Genomic DNA, 19920 nt, shown 5'->3' with positions numbered 1-19920 from the left:
AGCAGGGAGCCTGCTTTTCCCTCCTGTTTGTGCACTCTCTCTCTCAAATAAATAAATAAAATCTTAAAAAAAAAAAGTTTACTCAAAACAGAGTATAGGTCTAACTGTAAGTTTTCAACTGATAAAGCTGGTCTGTCCATACCGTGGCGTATCATTCAGCCACAACAAGGAACGAGGGGGTGACCCATGTGCCAGCGCTGGTGAACCTGGAAGACACCGTGCTGAGTGCGAGAAGCTAGGTGTCGTAGGGTGTGTGTTGTGTAATTCCGTTTAGATGTCTAGAACCCTGGCAAGCCTAGAGAGACAGAAAATCGGTTGTGGTGGCCGGGGGCTGGGGTCTGGGGGAAGACGGACAGTGAATGCTGATGGCTGCAGGGTCTCTTTGCGGGCTGATGAAGGTGCCGTAGGGTTGCCCGGTGATGGCTGCGCCCGTCCGTGAACAGAGGAGCCCGCCTTGGCGCGTCATGGCAGCGGATAAGCTGTAGCCCGAGATTGGTGTCTCGACAGCGGATGCGCACCTGCGCGCTCAGATACTCTCGGGCGCGCGTGGGACACCCGTTTTACTGTTTCTTTCCCCCAGGCACCCGCTGTTTCCGTTATTAGCTTTGCTGTTTGAAAAATGCGAACAGTCCACGCAGGGCTCCGAAGGCACGACTTCCGCCAGCTTCGATGTGGATATCGAAAATTTTGTACGGAAGCAGGAGAAGGAAGGGAAGCCCTTCTTTTGTGAAGATCCGGAAACTGACAATTTAGTAAGTAAAAGAAATGTTTCATTCTTATTCTTCATTTATTCCAAATTTAAAATCTGTTCAGTGAACTCGAAACTTGTAATCCGGACTTCAGAATGTAGTTGTGCTAAAGGAGGGAATCCGGGAGTTGATGAGCTACTTCCCGTATGTGTGACCTGGGTGTGACCCCATGTCTCCCAGCCTTTCCCAGTGACCTCTGTCAGGGGCTCAGAGGAGCTCGTCTGCGCCTGTGCCACCAGGGGCCTGGGGACTGAGGTCCCCCCCAGTATCGGTGAAGTCCCTTGGGGTCGGTGTGCTTGTGTGCACGCTTCTCAGGCAGCACGCCTGTGTCTCTGTCCGGTTCTGGGCTCATCCCCGACCACGGACACGTCCCTGTGCTCTGTCTGGAGGCTGGCAGTGAGTGGTGGCAGGTGGCTGTGTGCAGACTCGAGGCCTGTGCACACGGAGCAGGGCGGCCTGCACAGCGGGCTCCCACGCTCCTCACTGCTCGCCCCGGCCGTGCCGCCTTGGCTGGGTGCCCTCCTCCCCGGTCGGGTGCCCCACGGCCCTTGCTGAAGGACGGGCAGACGTGGTCAGTGTCAGTGTCACTTGTGCACCCCTCAGGGCAGTGGAGCACCAGTAGCCCGAGTCAGGGGCGCGCTCCTTCCCCGGGCTGCCTTTAGAGTCTGCTAACCCCCAGCCCCAAACCGGGGTCAGGGCCCCCGTCCGCAGAAGAGCGTCTTTAGGAAATCTTTTCCTGAATAAATGTCACGGGTCTGTGTGGGTTTTTAACTTCTCATCATGCATTCAACCTCCGTGAATTTTCCCGGGGCGCTGTCTGACCTGGGGCAGCCTCCAGGTGCCTGCCCTTTCGGGGTGAGAATCAGAAGTTTGCTCGGCCTCTGAATCTGTCACACTGCACCACTGCGTGGCTGCGGGGACAGCCGGAGGAGGGGACCCAGGCTCTCCTGACTGGTGTCCCCGCAGAGGGCCAAGCGGGGCTTGGCTGGTTCCTTCAGCAAGTGCACACGAGGTGTGAGACCAGGGTCCCAGCAGGAGGGCCTGGGCTTTGGGCTGTGGAGTCACAGGCACGTGGTGCTTATTGGGACAGAGCGGAGTCTGCAGCTGTGGGGCGGGTTACCCCGAAACTTAGTGACTTAATGAAGTCACAGTAGAACTTTTAGATCTTAAAGGGCAGACGTCGTGCTAGGGCCAAAGTTCTCAGGCTTCCCACTGGGAACGTAGTCCATGAAAGGCAGAGTTGGTGAGTCGAGTTTTATCGAAAAAAAGAGCCACCTGTGCTGTGGGTGTGGATCCGACCCCACTGACGGAGGGACCGAGGGAGACACAGGAGGACACGAGGGTGAGGGCCTTGCTCTGTGGAACGGGGCAGTGCTGGGGCCGGGCCGAGGCTGGGCCGTCTCCCGGCGCTGGGACTCACCGAGGGCGGCAGGGGGACCATCCGTGTCCTCGCACAGCAGATGCAGCTGCGATGCCAGAGGCCCGCGGCACTGGGGTGACTTGTCGTTCCACGTGGTTCGTAATTACCCTGTGTCGCTGGCCCTGCAGACGGCCGTGGCTCTGCGGCGCTCAGGCTGAGCCGAGAGAGGCTGCGTGCTGAGAATCCCAACTTCCCGGGATGCTGCCGTTTTCTTGTCTGAGGGTCTTTCATTTCCTCTGCTTCTAGATGGTAAAAGCAATCCAGGTTTTGCGTATCCATCTTCTTGAGCTGGAAAAGGTTAACGAACTGTGCAAAGACTTCTGCAGTCGATACATCGCTTGTCTAAAGACGAAAATGAACAGTGAGACTCTGCTCAGTGGAGAGCCCGGGAGCCCGTATTCCCCCGTCCAGTCCCAGGTACCTGTTTGGGTCCTGCTCTGCTTCGCGGTGACGGTAAGGTCCGTGGGGGCGACGGTGCCGCCTCCTGAGACCAGCAGCCCCGCCAGAGGGCCTGGGCTGTCACGGCCTTCCCGGGGCCAGGACAGCCCTCTGGGCTTCATGCGGTCGTGGACTGAGGCTTCCCTCTGCTCAGCGGAGCCTGGATCCCGGCTGTGGAGGACGGAGAACCAGTCCTCGCTTTCCTTCTTCTTTAAAATAAGGTTTTTATCATTTCTGGAAATTGTGGTAAAACACGCGGATCACAGAGTGTACCGTGACATTCAGCGTATTCACACTGTTGCTCAGTCGCTGTCACCAGCCGTCTCTGGAACTTTCCATCTTCTCAGACTGAAGCGCTGCCCCTGTGGAGTACTAACTCCCCACTCTTCCCTCCCCAGCTCCCACCTTTACTCTCTCTGAACCTGGTCCGTCCAGGTTCCCGACGCGAGCGGATCCCACCGCATTCGTCCTTTTGTGTCTGGCCCGCGCCACGGGCGTGACGTCCTCGAGGTGGGCGCACGTCGGAGCGCCCTTACCCATGAGCCGTTCTGTGGCGCGTAGTGACATCGCGTCGTGCTCACGGTTCGCACCTTCCTGACGCCTGATGGTGTTGGCCGTCTTGCCTGAGCTTGTCTGCTGTCTGTCCGTCCGGCTCACATCTTTGCTCATCTTCTGATGGGATTTTCTGAAACTGTTGACTTCTCAGCACATTCTAGATACTAGTCTTTCATGAGCTAGATGGTTTGGGAAGGTTTTTCTCCCCGGTCTGTAGCTTAGCTTCTCATCCTCTTCTCGGGGTCTCTTGCGTTGTAAACATTTTAAATTTTGATCAAGTCCCATTTGTCAACTTTTCTTTGATGAGCTGTGCTTTTGGTGGTAAGTCCAAGAACTCCGCCCGGCCCCAGGTCCCAGGGACTTTTCTCTAGGATTTTTTGTTTTGTTTTGTGTGTGTTTTTTTTTTTTTTAAAGATTTTATTTATTTATTTGACAGAGAGAGAGATCACAAATAGGCAGAGAGACAGACAGAGAGAGAGATGAGGAGAAGCAGGCTCCCTGCTGAGCAGAGAGCCCAATGTGGGACTCGATCCCAGGCCCCTGGGATCATGACCTGAGCCGAAGGTAGAGGCTTAACCCACTGAGCCACCCAGGTGCCCCTTGTGTTGTTTTTTTAAGATTTTATTTATTTATTTGACAGACAGAGATCACAAGTAAGCAGAGAGGCAGGTGGGGGGCGGGGAGCAGGCTCCCTGCTGAGCAGAGAGCCCGATGCGGGGCTCGATCCCAGGACCCTGAGACCATGACCTGAGCTGAAGGCAGAGACTTAACCCACTGAGCCACCCAGGTATCCTTTTGTTTCATTTTTTGGTTTCTTTTTTTTTCCTGCATGTTTTATGTTTCACATTTAAATCCATAAGCCTTTTGGGTTAGCTTTGGTATGAAGTGTGAGGGTCTAGGTCGAGGTTCTTTGTTCTGCCTCTGGCCGCCCAGTGCTCCAGCACCATCTGCTCCGGTCCCTCCCTTGAAGTGCTTTTCTGACACTGGGGGCAGCCGGTCGGGTGTTTGTGTCCATCCGTCTCCGTTCTCTGTTCGGGTCCGCTGATCGGTGTGTGGACAGCAGCCGGTCGGGACACTGGAGCTATCTAACAAGCCTCCCATGTCGGTGGACGGGTTCCTCCCACTGCAGTCTTCGTTTCCAAAGTGATTTTAGTTATTCTAGGTCACTTCCATAGAAGTTTTGGAATGATCTTGTCTGTATCAACAAAAAAGTGCTGCTGCGGTTTAGGTAGGAATCGCATTCAGCCTGCTTATCGTGCCGGGGAGAAGCGAGGTCTTCCCCCCGTCCACTCCCCCGGCGCACAGACCGGCACGTCTCTCTGTTCATTCACTCCTCTGTCGTTTCTCAGTGGTGTTCTGTAGTTTCGTGCTGTAAGGCCCACACGTGTGTTTGTAGAATCACACCTAGGTGTTTCTTTTCTTCTTTTTTTAAGCAGTTACAGGTGGTGTTGCGTTTTTAACTTCAGTGTCCCTGCTGATATTGAGAAGTAGTTGCTTTTGTATGTTTATCCTGCATCCTGCAACCTTGCGGAACTCCTGTCTCAGTTCTAGGAGGCCGTGTTCACAGCTTCCTGACGATGTCTCACCTGTGCAGTGATGCCAGCCATGGACAGGAACTGTTCTAGTCCTTTCTTCCAAGCTGTGCACCCATTTCCTTGTCTTTCCTTACTGCGTTGGCAGGGACCCCTGGTGCGGTCTTGAATACCATTGGTGAAAGTGAACGTCCAGCCTTTTCCCCAGTCTTAGGGAAAAACACTCTGTCTTTCACTATTCATTACAGTTTTAATGGCAGGTTTTCCTGGATGCTGTCCATCCGGTTGAAGAAGTTCCTCTCTATTCCTTTTTCTTCTAAGAGTTTCTGTTATGTTGTGTTTTGTCAAATGCGTTCCCTGTGTGAATCGATAGGGCTATGTGATTTTTTCCTCTTTCTACTTGAAAGTACTTGATTTGTTGCATACTGAGCTGGAATAAACTCTGCCTGGGCATGGCACGAAATTCTTTTCATGTAGCCTCCTGGGTTCTGTTGGCGAGTATGCTGTCAGGTGTTTGTGCCTGCTTCAAGGGATGCTGGTCTGTGGTTTTTGTTACGGTCTCTGCCCAGGTTTGGTACCAGGATAGTAGAGCTTTATAAAGTGAACGGAAGAGTATTATTCCCTCCTTTCCTGTTTTCTGGAAGTGACTACGTAGAATTGGTGTTACTACTTTACATGTCGGATAGAATTCTTCAGTGACAGTAGCTGGACCTGGAGATTTCTTTTTTGAGTTTTGAAGTTACGAACTCGGTGTCCTTCATGGTTGTAGGGCTGCTCAGATGGCCCGTGTCACACAAGCTCCCCTCTCAGACGGCAGAGGCTCCCGTAGCGAGTGGCCGCGGCCCGTCTCGCCTGCTGCCGTGTGTAGGGTGTGCGATGCCCTCTGTGTCCTTCCTGGTCTTGGTGATAGGTCATCTCCCTTTGTTTTCCCCGAGTCTGTAGACGTGACCCATGTGCCGGTCGTGCGGAGAACCAGCTCTGCTTCCGTCGCTCTCTGGTTCTCTGGTTTCAGCTTCGCGGACTTCGCTCTGATCTCTTCCACGTCCTCCCTTCTGCTTGCTCCGGTTTCCTTTTGTTCCTCCGTGTTTCGCTTCTCGAAGGTGGGAGCTTGGATTATTGATTGGGATGAAGTCACTTTTTTCTAACCAAGTTGATACGGCAGCCTGCAGAGTAATTGTCTCTGCACGATCGCCACCAGCGCTGCTCAGCTGCCCAGGTACCCGGGTGCCCACCGGGTGCCGGGCCCCGTGCCCGGACGCCAGGTGCACAGCTTCCTCCCCTTGCAGCCGCCAACCCAGCCGTCACGGTGAACGGGTAGATGAGCCCGTGAGTACCCGACTTCAGATGGCTGGGATCTGGGTGCGGCGTTTGGGCCATTTTCGTGGAACCTGCTGCAGGCCAGGCCCAGACCAAGCCCTCCACAAGCAGGAACACCAGGAGGCTCGCCTCTTTGGTGATGAGTCACATGATGACAAGCTGAAACATAACCTTTTGAAAGCCAGATTGAAACCAGTATCTCAGAACCATCGTATGTGATGCCGGGGCAGCCTTGGATCTCCTGGTTTGCAGATGCGGAAGGAGGCCTTTCTGTTTTCCTCCAACCTCTCACTGTGTGTCTCTGACTTACAGCAGATTCAAAGCGCCATCTCAGGCACTCTCAGCCCCCAGGGAATCGTGGTGCCCGCGTCTGCGCTGCAACAGGGGAACGTCACCATGGCGACGGTGGCAGGTATGCTGGCGAGAAAGGGCCGCTCTTGCCTTGAGCGCTTGTGGAAAAGGCCTTCCTGTTAGAACGGAGAAGTGCGTCAGCATAATTTCTAATCAATGCCAGTTCCTGAGACAGGAGTGGAAACATCTAGAGCCCTTAGAATTGAATGTGTCTTCCTTGTTTGAATTCCCAGTAACAAACAGTATATGCAAGCTGTGTTTCTCTACCAAAAGATTTTGAGAAGAAAGGTTCTATTATTTATTTATTTATTTATTTTAAAAATATTTTATTTATTTATTAGAGAGAGAGAGAGAGCAAGCACAGGCAGACAGAATGGCAGGCAGAGGCAGAGGGAGAAGCAGGCTCCCTACCAAGCAAGGAGCCCGATGTGGGACTCGATCCCAGGACGCTGGGATCATGACCTGAGCCGAAGGTAGCTGCTTAACCCACTGAGCCACCCAGGCGTCCCGAGAAGAAAGGTTTTATATAGGAGTGGACGACATATAGCAGAACCCGCTGTGGTTTGCAGGTGACGTCGTTGTTCCCTGGGCTCTTGGCAGCACCTGGACAAGCTTAGGTGGTGTCGTTAATACTTGACAAACAAGAGTTCATTCTTGGTATTACTTGTATAGTGAAACCCACCGCGGGAGGGGACGGGCGCTGCGGTTCCCTGGTGCATGTCGAACATCGCAAATACAACATCGTCGTGAGAATGGACTGGGGCGTGTAAGGAGGGAAAAATTCACACCGAAAAGCGTCGTGTGATAGTGTGCAGGGAAACCCCGCAGGAAGATGTATGCATGTTTGATCAAAAAAGACGATAAAAAATATTTCACACCATCACTGGGTCCTTCAATACTGGTAACTGTGGGGAGAGGAGGAAATAGAGGCAGACAAAGAGGGAACCCCAGAATCCAGGGACGCCCTTGTGCCCTGTGCGGTGGACACCTTGCCGCCTGCCCCACACTGTGCACCCCACACTGTGCCCGCGCCCCAGAACACTGCCCTGCCCTCCCAACCGTTCTGCCCCGGCCCCTGCACACTGCCGCGCTCCGCTGCGCGATACCTCCTGCCCAGGGCCCACACACCCCACAGTACCATGTCCCCCCATCGGTGCCCCTCCCTTGCCCAGAGCCAGGCCTCACTATAGATGCCGGGACACTTTGTCCGGGGACGTTGTTTCAATAATTTGCAGTGACGGGTCCACCAGCAAAGTACTGATCACTTGAAATAGTTTAAAAACCGCATCAGACTGCAGGTTTTATTCCTTCCGTACGTGCGTTGAGTATATCGAGAATATGGTTTTAAATCCTTGAGACTTCAGAGTCTTTTAATGTCTTCCTTCTTGAGGTGGCACCGTGTACCAGCCCGTCACAGTCGTCACTCCTCAAGGCCAAGTAGTGACACAAGCGCTGTCGCCCGGCACGATCAGGATCCAGAACTCGCAGGTGCGTGTGTCATTCCCGCGGGCGGGGTTGGGGCTGAGGGGCACCGTGGGTCCCGGTGGGAGCTGTCCTCGGCCTGAAGACCACGGTCTCGGCCGGCTTTCCCGTCGCCGTCTGCAGGTCACCTCGATGTCAGCGCGCCGTCTCTCGTCTACCCTTCATCTGTGTCATTGTAAAAAAGTCTCCAAGTTCAGAAAGTCTAAGGAAGCTGGAAAAAAGTCAGCCCTGACCGCTTTCCCTCAGCAGCCACTGTCGTCCAGCTGAACGGTGGACTGTGTAGCTGTCCCTGGCTCGGGAGATTCGAGGCCGCGTGGACGGGCTGTTCCCGCCCCAGGTCGGCCGACCGAGACCCCGCAGACCACGGCCAGGCCCCTTCTCGGGGCACCTGCTGGGCCAGAGCGCTGCTTCAGGCCAGTTCTAGGGGTGGCGGGGCCCTTCCTAAAAGCCCTCCCACAGCCTGTGGGAAAGCCAAGCCCGGGCTGCCCCTTCCCCACTCCCCATGGCCCAGTGGAGGCCCTGCCTGAAGAGGAGGCCGGTGGGCTTGTCCTGCCCTCCCGTCTCGAGGGGAGCCCTGGCTTCGAGAGCTCGGGAAGGAGCTTCGCGGGCAGAAGCCGCAGGTGGACGAGCCGTTCTCTCTGTGCCTGTGCGGGAAGAGGGGCTTGGGCTTAGCCCCGCGCCCGCCGCCGTCGGTCCTGGGCACGCACTCACCCTCGTTAACCACGTTTAGCTGGGTGTAAGTCAGAGGGTCGTGTTTCTCTTACCCGCTCACATTTAGGAATACAGATTCTGCTAGTTCTTTGTCTTTGGCCTGCACAGGGGTTTCCCACAGCCTCTGGGCGGCCTGGAGGCCCAGCTCCGGAGATGCTGGTCTCCCTTGAGTAGGCAGCAGAGGCCACAGGGCCTGGGGGGGGTGGTGCACGGGCTGGCGCTGGCAGTCCAGGGCTTACTGCCTCTCGCTGCCTGGACAGAGTTGAGCTGGGGCTTGTCATCTGGGCACACGGGGTCTCACCAGGCCCAGCCGTGGGTAGAGGAGGAGCCGGACTCCATCGGCGTCGTCCTAGATCCTCGGCCAACCTGCTGTGCCTGGAGCTGCCCATTCAGCAGGGCGGAGAGTGTGAGCGCCTCCTGGTACCACAGGGAGCTGCTTTTAGAGAGACACACTTCAGAGTGAGGTACCTTCCTTGTGTGGCTTAAGAAGAAAGTTCTCTGGGGCGCCTGGTGGCTCAGTCAGTTAAGCCTCTGACTCTTAATTTTGGCTCAGGTCTCAGCCGGTGTTGGGCTCCGCACTCAACGGGGGGTCTGTGTAGGATTCTCTCTCCTCCCTCCGCCCCTCCCTGCCGCGCGCTCGCTCGCTCAGATTCGTAAATCCGTCTTTAAGGAATAAAAAGGAGAAAGTTTTCTACTTGCCTGAATTTTCTTACAGACGGAGAGGACTAGTTTAGCAGGGGACACACAGAGCTTGTGTTTCAGTAAAACCCCTTTGGACGTGGAATATGCGCTCCCCAGCCCTGCTGGGCAGACAGAGGGACACAGCTCCCCTCCCTGTGGCTGTCCCCGCGCTTTGTGGCTCCAGCCCACCGTGTGTCTGTCCCCTCCCCGTAACGCTCCTGCCGAGTCTGGCTTCTAGGGCAGCAGGGCCAGGAAGCTGGAGACACGAGCTACCTCGGGTTTGCAGCAGAAGCGCAAACAGATTGCGGGGGGGCCCGGGGTGCGGGTTTCTTTGAGTACGAGCTGTGCGTGGTCGCGGGTTTTTGTTGTAGCTCTTTGGGCTGCTCTGGCTCTGTTCTTCCCTTTTTCTTTTCTTTGCCGGGGGCTGGTTCTTACTGGGCTTCAGGTTATTGGGGAGAGTAACTGAACCAGTGACATGGTCTGTTTTAGTGTCAGAAACCATCAGGGTTGGTTTTATTGGGAAGACCGCTGTCCGTCCCAGGTCACGCCGCCACTCTGGCCAGCACCGTCCACGGCAGCAGTGTGGTGGCAGACCCTCCCAGGCCGTCCCCGGCCTGCCCTGTCCTGCACTGTGTCTGGGTGCATCGTGGGTGCACACGGGGCAGATAGTAACCCTGCCCCTCCCCCCCAGAAGAGAATTGGCCACGTGGGCCCCATTCTGACCTAGAGCCCGTCAGGAGGGGCAGGGTTTGGGCGTCTCCCTGGGGCATCTCTGTAGGAAGCTGTTTCTGCTTCTCAGAACAAGTTTTCGGGAGAAGAGAGGCGGCTGGGCATTTCCCTGACGCCCTCTCCCTCCCGCAGCCCACCCGGGACACTCGCTTGTATGACTGTCATTTACGTGTTTTAGGTTTTTGCTGTTGTTTGGCCCGTGACAAGGTTTTCTCTGTTTAACTCTTATTTTGCCCTTTTTTTTTTTTTTTTAAAGAAGATTTTATCTATTTATTTGACAGAGACAGTGAGAGAGGGGACACGAGCCTGGGGAGTGGGCGAGGGGGAAGCAGACTTCCTGCTGAGCAGGGAGCCCGATGCGGGGCTCGATCCCAGGACCCCGGGATCATGACCTGAGCCAAAGGCAGAGGCTTAACAACGGAGCCCCCCAGGTGCCCCTTATTGGGCTTTTTTATATCCAGTTGTGTGTCCGGCTCATCGGGCAGCGTGCTAAGAGGCTTGGAGCAAACCGCCACCTCATTGGGCAGCGTGCTAAGAGGCTTGGAGCAAACCGCCACCTCTCCTACCCTGTTCCCTCCTCTCTGCTCGGGCACCTGCTTTCCGATCCTGCGGCTTTCCTCCCGTTTCGAACTGAAAATCCTCCCTCCTGACTCACCCCCGAAGCACCCGGATTGGATTCTCTGTCTGCGGTCGGGCCTGTGCTCCGCATCCCACCCGATGACCCCTACCCCGGGCTTGCCGCCCCCGCCCTGCCGGCGCTTCTCACCGCGCAGCCGCACTGTGGTCAGCACGAGCCTCACCTGGTCTCTGAGCCGAGTGTGTAGCCGAGATCGCAGGGCTTCTCTGGTTCTCGTGTTTCTGGCTGAGTCACAAGCACTTTACTGTCGCCCCTGGCCTGGCTCTCCTGGTGCCGTGGCCCACAGCTGGCTGAGCTTCGGGCGCCCCGCCGGCCGGAAGGCACGTGGGTGTCACTTGCCCCCAGAAGCTCTAGTCCTCCTCTTGTCGGGGCTCTTCTCCGTCCAGGCTGGGCCCAGGGCGTGTTCTTGAACTTCCCTTTGACGCTGCCTTGAGGAGTCCCTTCTCCTAGAGCCTCGGTCCTCTCCTTTCTCGGCTTCCCCCCCTCTTGGAGAGCTCCCCGGGGAGATGCGCGTGGGAACTACGTTTTGTTGCGACGTGGTGAACCTGGAGATGACTTTATTCTGGTCTCGTACTCAACGCAGTCCGCTTACAAGTAGGGTTTCCGGATAAAACCGTAGGTGGGGGCGGGGAGCACAGTGTCGGGGGCTCCAGCCACCACGTTGCAGTGGGAGGAGGTCCCGCCGCTGCTTTCCCGTCTGCTGTGTTCTCTGCTCTCAGATGCCTCTTCTCGGAGCTACTGCCGAGCCCCGGCAGACCTCAGGTCCGTGGGTGCGGGTGGGTGGGTGGTCCTCTCCCGGACGTCTCAGGGACATCCCCGGCCCCAGCCCGAGCCCGGTAGACCAAATCTCTGCATTTTGGTGTCATTTCGTATTTGCCTTTCCGTCGACCTTCTGAGCAGGCTCCTTCTGCGCCCCCGCTCCGTGCGGGCTGGGTTTCCTAGACGCCTCCGTGCCCGCTGCGCTGTCTTCCAAAGTAGCCCCCATTTTGGCTTCGCGGGCCGCCGCGTTGTCTTTAGCGTCCGCCTTCTCTCTCCTCTGCATCTCCGCGCTTACGCGGGAGCCTGCGGTTTGTGGCGGCGGCCTTCCGGTGCCTGGGGACAGTTGGCTGTCCTCAGGACTGTCCCCACGAGCTGCCAGAAGCCGCTGGGTGCGTGGCCGGGGTGGTGCACGGGCTGGCCTCCAGAGGCTTCCTCTAGAGAAGGGCTCTCGGACTTCTTGCTGGCGTAGGCCTGCTTGCAAGGGCGGGGGTGGGCCGGGGTCTCCCATTCTGCGTGTAGACTCCCCTCACCCCCTTTCTGGCCTTGCCCCTCCCACTGTGCAGCTGTGCCCTGTGTGTCCCTGTGTGTCCCTGGTCTCCTGCGGGGGCCGGTCGGTCATCTGCAGAGAAGGATGGGCGGGGGCTCTCGCTGTGGAAACGCACTTCCAGCCGCTGGCCTGGGCCCTTAAACCCCCCGCTTATCCTGTCCCCCGGCTTTGCTGGAGCCCAGCAGGGCCAGCGGCCGCTCCACGCAGAGACCCCGTGGCCTGCCTTCCTCACAGCCTCGTTAGCACTCGGGGCCCTGAGGCGCATCTGTGAGGCGAGGCGCGCGGGCGGCTGTCATCTCACACGTTGGCTTTAACCCCGCGCAAAACAAGCAACGCGGAGCGTGTGTGGAATTTCGCGAAGAACATCGTCTGTTAATTGAAACAAATAAGGCAGGTGAGCTGAAGTTTGGCCCCGGGGCTCTGAAGCTCGTATTCCAAGTTCATTTCCTGTTCCTTCTCCCGTGCGCACAAACACGAGCGTGGAGGGGTGCTTGATGCCGGCCGCCTTCAGTCCTTTGACAAAGAAGCACATTTCAAAAAACACTTATGCCCTTCATGATAGTCTTGATTTTCGAGACGCTTTAGATACAGCTAGTGTCTCTGTGCTTCCGTAAGTCATAACTGGTGTCCGTTTCCGTGTCACTGTTGAGGCTTTTAAAGAGCGTATCTTGTCCAAGCTCTGCGCAGCCCGAGGATGTACAGGCGATACAGTGACCGCCTCAAAACCGCGTTCCAGGCGCCCACAGCTGTGTCTGTGGACAGTCGCGCTGAAGCTGGCCTTCTTCCTTACCAACTCTGGTTCCTACGCTAGGTTCCGAATTCATGCGCGCACAGCCGCAGAGGTGTCCCCGAGCATCTGTGCCGAGGGCCTGGGGAGCGCGGGGGCTTTTCTTCCTCGCCGGGGTCGTGAGCGCTGCCGTCTGCACAGGCAGGCCGGGCGTGAGCTGTGGCACCTGCGGCCCGCGAGGCTGACCCGTTGACGCCTTCTTCCGTTGGGGCGAAAGACACGCGAAAGACATGAGAAGTGCTATGCGTGCTGGAATGGGCAGAATGTGCCCACACTGTCCTCGGAGCCGAGGGAGGCCGTGCAGGGCGGGCACCATGGCCCCTTTGCCCTGTGCCCTGTGTCCACACTGTGTGCGCGTCTGTGTCTCCTCTCTGCTCAGCCCACGCGCTGCCTTTCGCTGGCTGCCCTTTTGCCTTCCTGCCCGTTTCTACTGATCGCCTGGGATCCTCGGCTAGGGGAGTGGGTGTTGTTACGTGTTGTCACGTCTGTGACTAGAGGGCACGAGGTGAAAACATGTGGTGGGACAAGGGCCGTGGGACGCACGTGTCTGCCAGTCAGTGGCTCCAAGGCCCTCTGGGCTCCGCTCTCACCTGCTGGGTGGGGGCCGCTGCCTGGGAGACAGCAGGGTCCGTAGTGAGACTGCGGAGGGCGCCGCCCCCACAGGTGAGCTCGTGGGGCCCAGCCCACCCCCTCTGAGGTCGGCATGTTGTTTATCCATAAGGCCTTTGGGTATTTTGTCCATCTGAAGTCGCGAGCCACTTGCGTATGTCGTGATTTTCTGTGCTTTCTAACGTTATTTTTCCATTGTTTAAAAGCTTCAGTTGCAGTTAAACCAAGATCTGAGCATCTTGCATCAAGATGACGGCTCCTCTAAGAATAAACGGGGTGTTCTGCCGAAGCACGCCACCAACGTGATGCGGTCGTGGCTCTTCCAGCACATAGGGGTGAGAGCGCGGGGACCCCGGCAGCAGCGCCCTGGGCGCTTCCCTCCACTTCCTCTCTGCGGAGAGCGCACTGTGCGTCGGGCCTGGCTGTCCTGGCCGACTGTGTCAGTGTTGGGGGCGACGTGGGACAGAGGAGGGTGACCACGCTCTGGGGGCTCTGCCTCAGGGGCTTAGTCGGGAGGGCCCCACTGCCAACCAGGGAGTCCTCTCCACTCCTGCTAATCACCTCCGTGCCGCGAAGGGTGACCCAGTGAGCTGAGGTTCGAGAAGTGGGCAGAGAGGAGAGTTTGGGCAAAACCTGGAAAAACAGTGACATCTTAGATATTGGATTTGAGCGGAGGGTGTGGTAAGGTCAAAGACTGAGCTGTGGACAGAGGGGCCTGCACATGAGCTTGTTGAACTTGAGATTGCGTCTGGCCCCGCAGACAGATCCGGCGCACACACGTTGTGTCCGCGCACCTGTTCGCTCTCCCGGGTCGCGACCACACCTTCTCTGCGGGGGTGTCCCAACTTAGCAAGCACATGCTCGCTCGTCCATTTACTGGGCAAGACGTGCTTCTCACGAGTTGAGACCCTCAGGCCTCATGCTGCTGCTGAACTTCGGGGACGCATGTGACCCTGAGCAGCCTGGGGGACTGCCCGGTCTGGTGATCCAGGGTCAGGAAGGGCCAGATTGGCTTTTAGGGGAGTGTGCGGTGAGACCGAGGCAGGAAAGTGGCCGCTGCCTGTCCTGTCCAGGCGGACAGAGGAGCCTGCAGGGACGTGTGGGCACAGATGCAGTGGCCTTTCTGTACCCGGAGGGTCGGAAGGTTGTTGGGTCCATGGTCAAAGGAGCGAGACTGATACAAAGTGAAGGTCCAGCAAAGCTTTATTTCATGCCAAGCATCGAGAATCAAACTGACCGGCCAGGGCCATCTTTACAAAGAGGCGACCCCTCCCAGCCTCACAGACTAACTTTTATAGAGCAGAGGCCCTGTGGTCGAGCCTGGCCACACACAGGTGGCCGATTGAATTACAGTTCACCCATAGTAGCTATTTGAATGAGCCTACCACTCTGGTCAGAATTGGCGCCCAAAAGGCAGGGCCCACATTCTCGGGTGGTAAGGGAGGTGCTTTCCTGATGGGATGTCTCCACCTGGCTTGACTCAGCCTTGTCTTCTGGGCTCTGTCACCTCCCCCTGACCTGACACGTCCTGCTATCTGGGCTCTGTTATCAGGGGCTGGTCAGTCGTATTTTACTGGTTTCAAGACTTGTTTCTATGGACGTTCCTCTTGCGGGGGGCAGGGTCGATCTAAGTTTACTGCATAAACAACAGAATGGCTCGCTCTGGCTAAGTAGGCCCTTACAAAGGTCAGGAGGTCCAGCGGGGGCCGCCCGGCAGCCACAGGAGCCAGCTCTGTGGCCGGTGCTCGCCTTCCTCCGCAGCCCCGGCCGCCTGCTGCTCCCGACTGCCGCGCTGTGTCGGCAGCTCTGCCCCTTGGCCTCCCTGGCCCCCGCTCGTGTCTCTGGTTGCCACCTGCTCCCTCCGCAGCCCGCCCCGCTCGTCTGCAGCCCGTTGCCCCCGTGGCTGTCAGCGGGGAGTCCTGGTGCCCCCCTCCGCACCCACCCCAGGGCCGGCCGGTTGCCTGAGCCCCGGGCCTCCATGTGTTCCCAGTGCCGGTCTCCATCCTCGCCCTGACTCACGCCGGGCCGGCACCAGTCTCTGTCACCCTCTGCCTTCCGGGCTTCAGCCTGTGTCACTGCCGACCAGCACCCCCTTCTCTCTCACTGATGCCAGGCTCCTTCCCCGAGAGATAGCAGTCGGAGGAGCCGCCGACTCCAGACGTGGAATGGGCACGGGATGTCACTGAGCAGTTTTGGGGTGGGGACAGGAGCTCTCTCCCTTTCCCTGGGGGGAAGGCCCTCAGGGAGCCCAGGCCAGCCCGCCTGGGGCGCTAGGGCCCCCGCTCCTCTCCCCTCCCGCTCTGCCGAGCTGTCCCTGTGTGCGGGCCACGGCAGCACGGGTCTGGGGACGACAGTGCCGTCTCTGAGTGGTGCGGCCGCACCTGGACAGTTGTCCTAAAAGGAAAAGGTGTTATGGTACAGTGGTTCAGCGACGTTCGTCCTACTGGTGGGAAGACTCGGTTTCTGGTTTCGGGCCCATCTGTTTGCTGGGAAGTTACCCAGCTAGTTCCCGTGGGACACGAGGGCTGGGGCGCCCGGCAGACCCAGGCAGAGGGGGGCGAATGAGACAGCAGGGTCCCCCAGCCCTGTCCCCCCGGGAGAGTGCCACCGTGTAGCGTGTCTGCGCTCTAGGAGCACAGACGGTGTCCTTGAATGTTTTCATGATTCCTAAAACAATAAACTCTCCTCACAGGTTGAAGTAAAATGTTCCCCTTTTTTCCCCCCTTATGAGGCGTTTTCTGCCTCTTCTGGCCCTTGTTTCTTCGGAACACAGCCCTCTCGGCAGCCTCCCTGGCCTGGGGCGACGGTGGTTCTGCCACACAGCAGGGTTGGTCCTGCTTAGTGCACTTGGCTTTCCTGCCCCCTTTGCTCTCACGGGCTCCTCACCGGCCGGCGCCGCGCTCCCATCCCCGCAGGCTCCGCCCCAGGGCCCCGTGCGGTCGCCGCCTGTCCGCCTGTCCGAGGGAACGGACGCTGCTGGGGAGGCCGCTGTGGCCCGAACCGTGGTCCCTGTGGTCCTGGTCATGTGAAGTGACGGCTGCCCACGCCGAGTGTTACTCGCGGTAGCTCTTGCCCCCCGTGTCCTCCGGGGTCCCAGGCCATCTGGAATCAGGGACTCTGGGGAGGCAGGCTTTAGACCCTGTGTCCTCCGGCTCCTGCGTGTGGACAGTGACCAGCCATAGAGAAGGCGCTTGTTACTGTAGATAGAAGAGATTCCTTTGGTCCTTTTGTCGGTTTTGATATGTACCTTCCGGTTTAATTCTGCTTTTTCAAGTGGAGTGTTTTCATCATTCGAGGAAGAGGAGTGTAACAGGTGCTCCCGCCCTATCCCTGGGCGCGGCTCTTCACGGGCCCCGCACGCTTACCTGGCCCTGGGCAGGTCCTGAACCGCCAGCCGTGCACCCCCGTGTCCCTTTCCTCTCCCAATGCCTGGGACGGAAGCATGTCGCCCTGTGGGTCAGGCTGGGAGCCGCCGGCCCCGCCCCTTCCCTGTGTCCCCTACTTACCCAGCTGGAGGATGGGGACTGTGTGTGCTTTCCGGCCTCGGCTTCCTCGTCTGTACGACGAAAGTGACTGTGTGTGACGCCCGTGCTGTGGCTTGCTGGGTCCAAACGCCACCGTGTGCCTCGGTGAAGCGGCCCCTCCAGGACAGCAGGGCGCGGCTCTCGGTGGGCCCGGCACCCTCGCCTCGTCTCTGAGCCGCTCACTCGGTCTCGCCTCGGCCTGTGCGGTGTCTGCCGCGTGCTCGGGCGGTGCTGGGGGACGTCCTGCGACACGGTTCTAAAGTGAAATCGTAAGACTAATGAGGTTTTGGCAGAAAGTGCTATTGCTACTTACCATTTTTTCGCTAATGATTCTTTGTATCTTTCTATACTACCTAAATAAGCTCGAGTCCCTTTTAATCCCCGCGGGTGATGCTAACCCTTCTTTTTATTTCTAGCACCCCTACCCGACAGAAGATGAGAAGAAACAGATTGCTGCTCAGACGAACTTGACACTACTCCAAGTGAACAACTGGTAAGAGCCGCCCGCCCTCCGGCACGGTGCCGCTCCCTGTGATGGAAGCCTCGAGAATCCGCCAATAAGTAGTGGGATTGGTTGAAGATGGCTGAGTCCTTTTAATGGGTGGCACTGTGTCCCCAGAGTGCCAGAACTGGTGGTAGGATATTTGAGAATAGGTCAGCACACACTTTCGACTTAAACCTTTCATCCTCGCTACGGACTTTTCTCTGCAGCCTACTCGTCCGGTTAGAGACGTGCTTCTCCGAGGGCGCCTGGTGGCTCCGTCGGCTAAGCGTCCGACTCTTGATTTCGGCTCAGGTCATGATCCTCGGGGTCATGGGATCGAGCCCCGCGTTGGGCTCCGCCCTGGGCATGGAGCCCGCTTGAGACTCTTCCTCTCCCTTTGCCTGCCCCCAACCGCTTGCACCTGGCCACACAGTCTCCCCAAAAAAAGTTTCTCCATTGTGGGTCACCACTACGCCTGAGCCTCGCATTCATTCAGAAACGTGATGTGTCTGGCGATGGGCTTCCCTGGGCGGTGCCTGGCGGCGATGAGGCGTCTTGACCTCTGCTGCCCCTCCCGCCCCTGCAGCTGCCCCACCTTTGTCCCTTTGTTCAACTCTGAGTCGGGGAGGTGGCCCCTCTGCTGTCCGCTGTCCGTATGGTGGTCCCACCCCCACAGCAGGACGCGGGGTCCTAGGAGGAAATGCCCGGGATTGGTTGACTTCGCGAATAAAGTAGCCTGTTGTAATTTTGGTGTCACATGCTACGGTGGACGCTTGGACCCCGACCACGTGCACTCCCCTGAGATCACAGCTGCTGACGTGACGGAGGGCGTTAAGGTCTAGGGTGCACCTGAGGCTGTGCGCGTCTGTCGTCGGTCTCTTGTTCCCACTCAGGAGCGGGAAACAGGATCGGCTAAAAAAACGGGCGTCCGTAAAAGGGAGCACAGACTCTACCACTTGTAAACACTGTTCTCTTTTTTTTTTTTTTTAAGATTTTATTTATTTATTTGATAGAGAGAGATCACAAGTAGGCAGAGAGGCAGACAGAGAGAGAGGAGGAAGCAGGCTCCCTGCTGAGCAGAGAGCCTGATGCGGGGCTCGATCCCAGGACCCTGAGATCATGACCCGAGCCGAAGGCAGAGGCTTAAACCACTGAGCCACCCAGGCGCCCCACTGTTCTCTTTTTAACTGTTAAAGTTTAAATTTTAGGGGCACCTGGGGGGCTCAGCGGGTTAAGCCTCTGCCTTCTGCTCAGGTCATGATCCCAGGGTCCTGGGATCAAGCCCCTCACCGGGCTCTCTGCTGAGCAGGAAGCCTGCTTCCCGCCCCCCCCCCTCCACCTGCCTCTCTGTCTGCTTGTGATCTCTGTCAAATAAACAAATAAAATCTTTAAAACAAAATTTACATTTGAGCAAGCTCAGGCGCCTTCCAGTAGAAGTGACAGAATCTCCCAACGTACGCAGCCGTCTGGGCAAGACGGACGGGTGCGCTTCGGTCGCACTGAGTATCTGTAGCCTTGCGTTTGGGCCATTGTTGGAGCCTTGGGGACCAAGAATATAGTCGTTGGATTATTTCCTATTAAATCTTTTAAACAGCATTCACAAAAAAAAAAAAAATTTTTTTTCACCTGTGTTGTCGCTGTGACGTTTGCAATGGCCCAGTACCTTCCATTCCCTGGTGCGTCCTGGACGCTGTCCATCTCGGTTTAGTCCTAAGGACGGTCGGCTGATTGGAGCTGGACGTTAGAGTCCCTTCTCCGGACAGCCCGATGCCGCTTGTTGCTGGTCAGCCTTCTTCTTTTCCTCGTCTGTTAACTTCCTCGAGCTCCCTAACTTGCTGCTCTGTCACATTGCCAGAATTATCTGATCCGGAAGGTTTGACACCCGCTTTTAAGTTTTTTTTTTTGTTTTTTAAAGATTCTATTTATTTATTTTACAGACAGAGAGCACAAGTAGGCAGAGAGGCAGGCAGAGAGAGAGGGAAACGGGCTCCCCGCGGAGCAGAGAGCCCTATGTGGGGCTCGATCCCAGGACCCCGGGATCATGACCTGAGCCAAAGGCAGAGGCCTTAACCCACTGAGCCACCCAGGTGCCCCTGCTTTTAAGTTTTACATTAATAACAGTTTACTAGCACGATTAGCATAAAGTTTCTAAAACCTTTTCATCTTCTTAGCTACTTTTACTTTGTGTGACTTTGTTTCCTTTGACGTTTAAAGAAATCCCACGCTGGGCTGACCTTGAGCACCCCCTCAGCTTGTGCCCCTGCCACCTGGCGGTTCTGAGTGAGGAGGCTGGCGAGGCAGATGCTGAGAGGCAGCAGCGGGCTTCCGTCCGCAGGCAGTGGCGGGGTCAGCGCCGAGCTGGGGGCTGCCAGGGCTCCCCTGGACGACCGCTGCCCCCCGTGCTTGTGCTCCAGGGACCAGATCACTGCCTGCGGCTGCGGCTTCTGTCCCCTCCTTTCCACTGGAGAATGTTGCAAATGCTAGGATTTTAGGTTTAAGTCATCTGTGCACCCGGCGTCAGGCTCGCTCCCAGTGGAGACAGTGAGTGGCGCGCTCTAACTGGGCCCTCCAGGCGCCCCGTGAGTGTCCCTATGTTCATGTGGCCTGG

General features: G+C 57.3%; 1 protein-coding gene across 11 annotated transcripts in view; it reads left to right on the top strand.

Annotated features, from left to right (window-relative positions):
* PKNOX1 (PBX/knotted 1 homeobox 1) overlaps nt 1-19920 on the top strand; it is a 62596-nt gene that overhangs the window by 36446 nt on the left and 6230 nt on the right. For 7 of the 11 annotated variants that reach the window (XM_082720865.1, XM_082720873.1, XM_082720869.1 and 4 more), the window contains 6 exons: nt 581-752; nt 2416-2586; nt 6324-6423; nt 7753-7850; nt 13511-13639; nt 17245-17321. In XM_082720865.1, coding sequence (XP_082576991.1) covers nt 581-752; nt 2416-2586; nt 6324-6423; nt 7753-7850; nt 13511-13639; nt 17245-17321 — 747 coding nt within the window. The remainder of the gene's footprint in view (nt 1-580; nt 753-2415; nt 2587-6323; nt 6424-7752; nt 7851-13510; nt 13640-17244; nt 17322-19920) is intronic. The other 4 variants (XM_082720874.1, XM_082720875.1, XM_082720867.1 and 1 more) reach the window with 1 other exon arrangement.

Source organism: Mustela nivalis (genome assembly GCF_964662115.1).
Source record: "Mustela nivalis genome assembly, chromosome: 1".
NCBI lineage: Eukaryota > Metazoa > Chordata > Mammalia > Carnivora > Mustelidae > Mustela > Mustela nivalis.
Note: the sequence above shows the minus strand (reverse complement) of the source record. Positions and strands in the feature narration are given on the sequence as shown.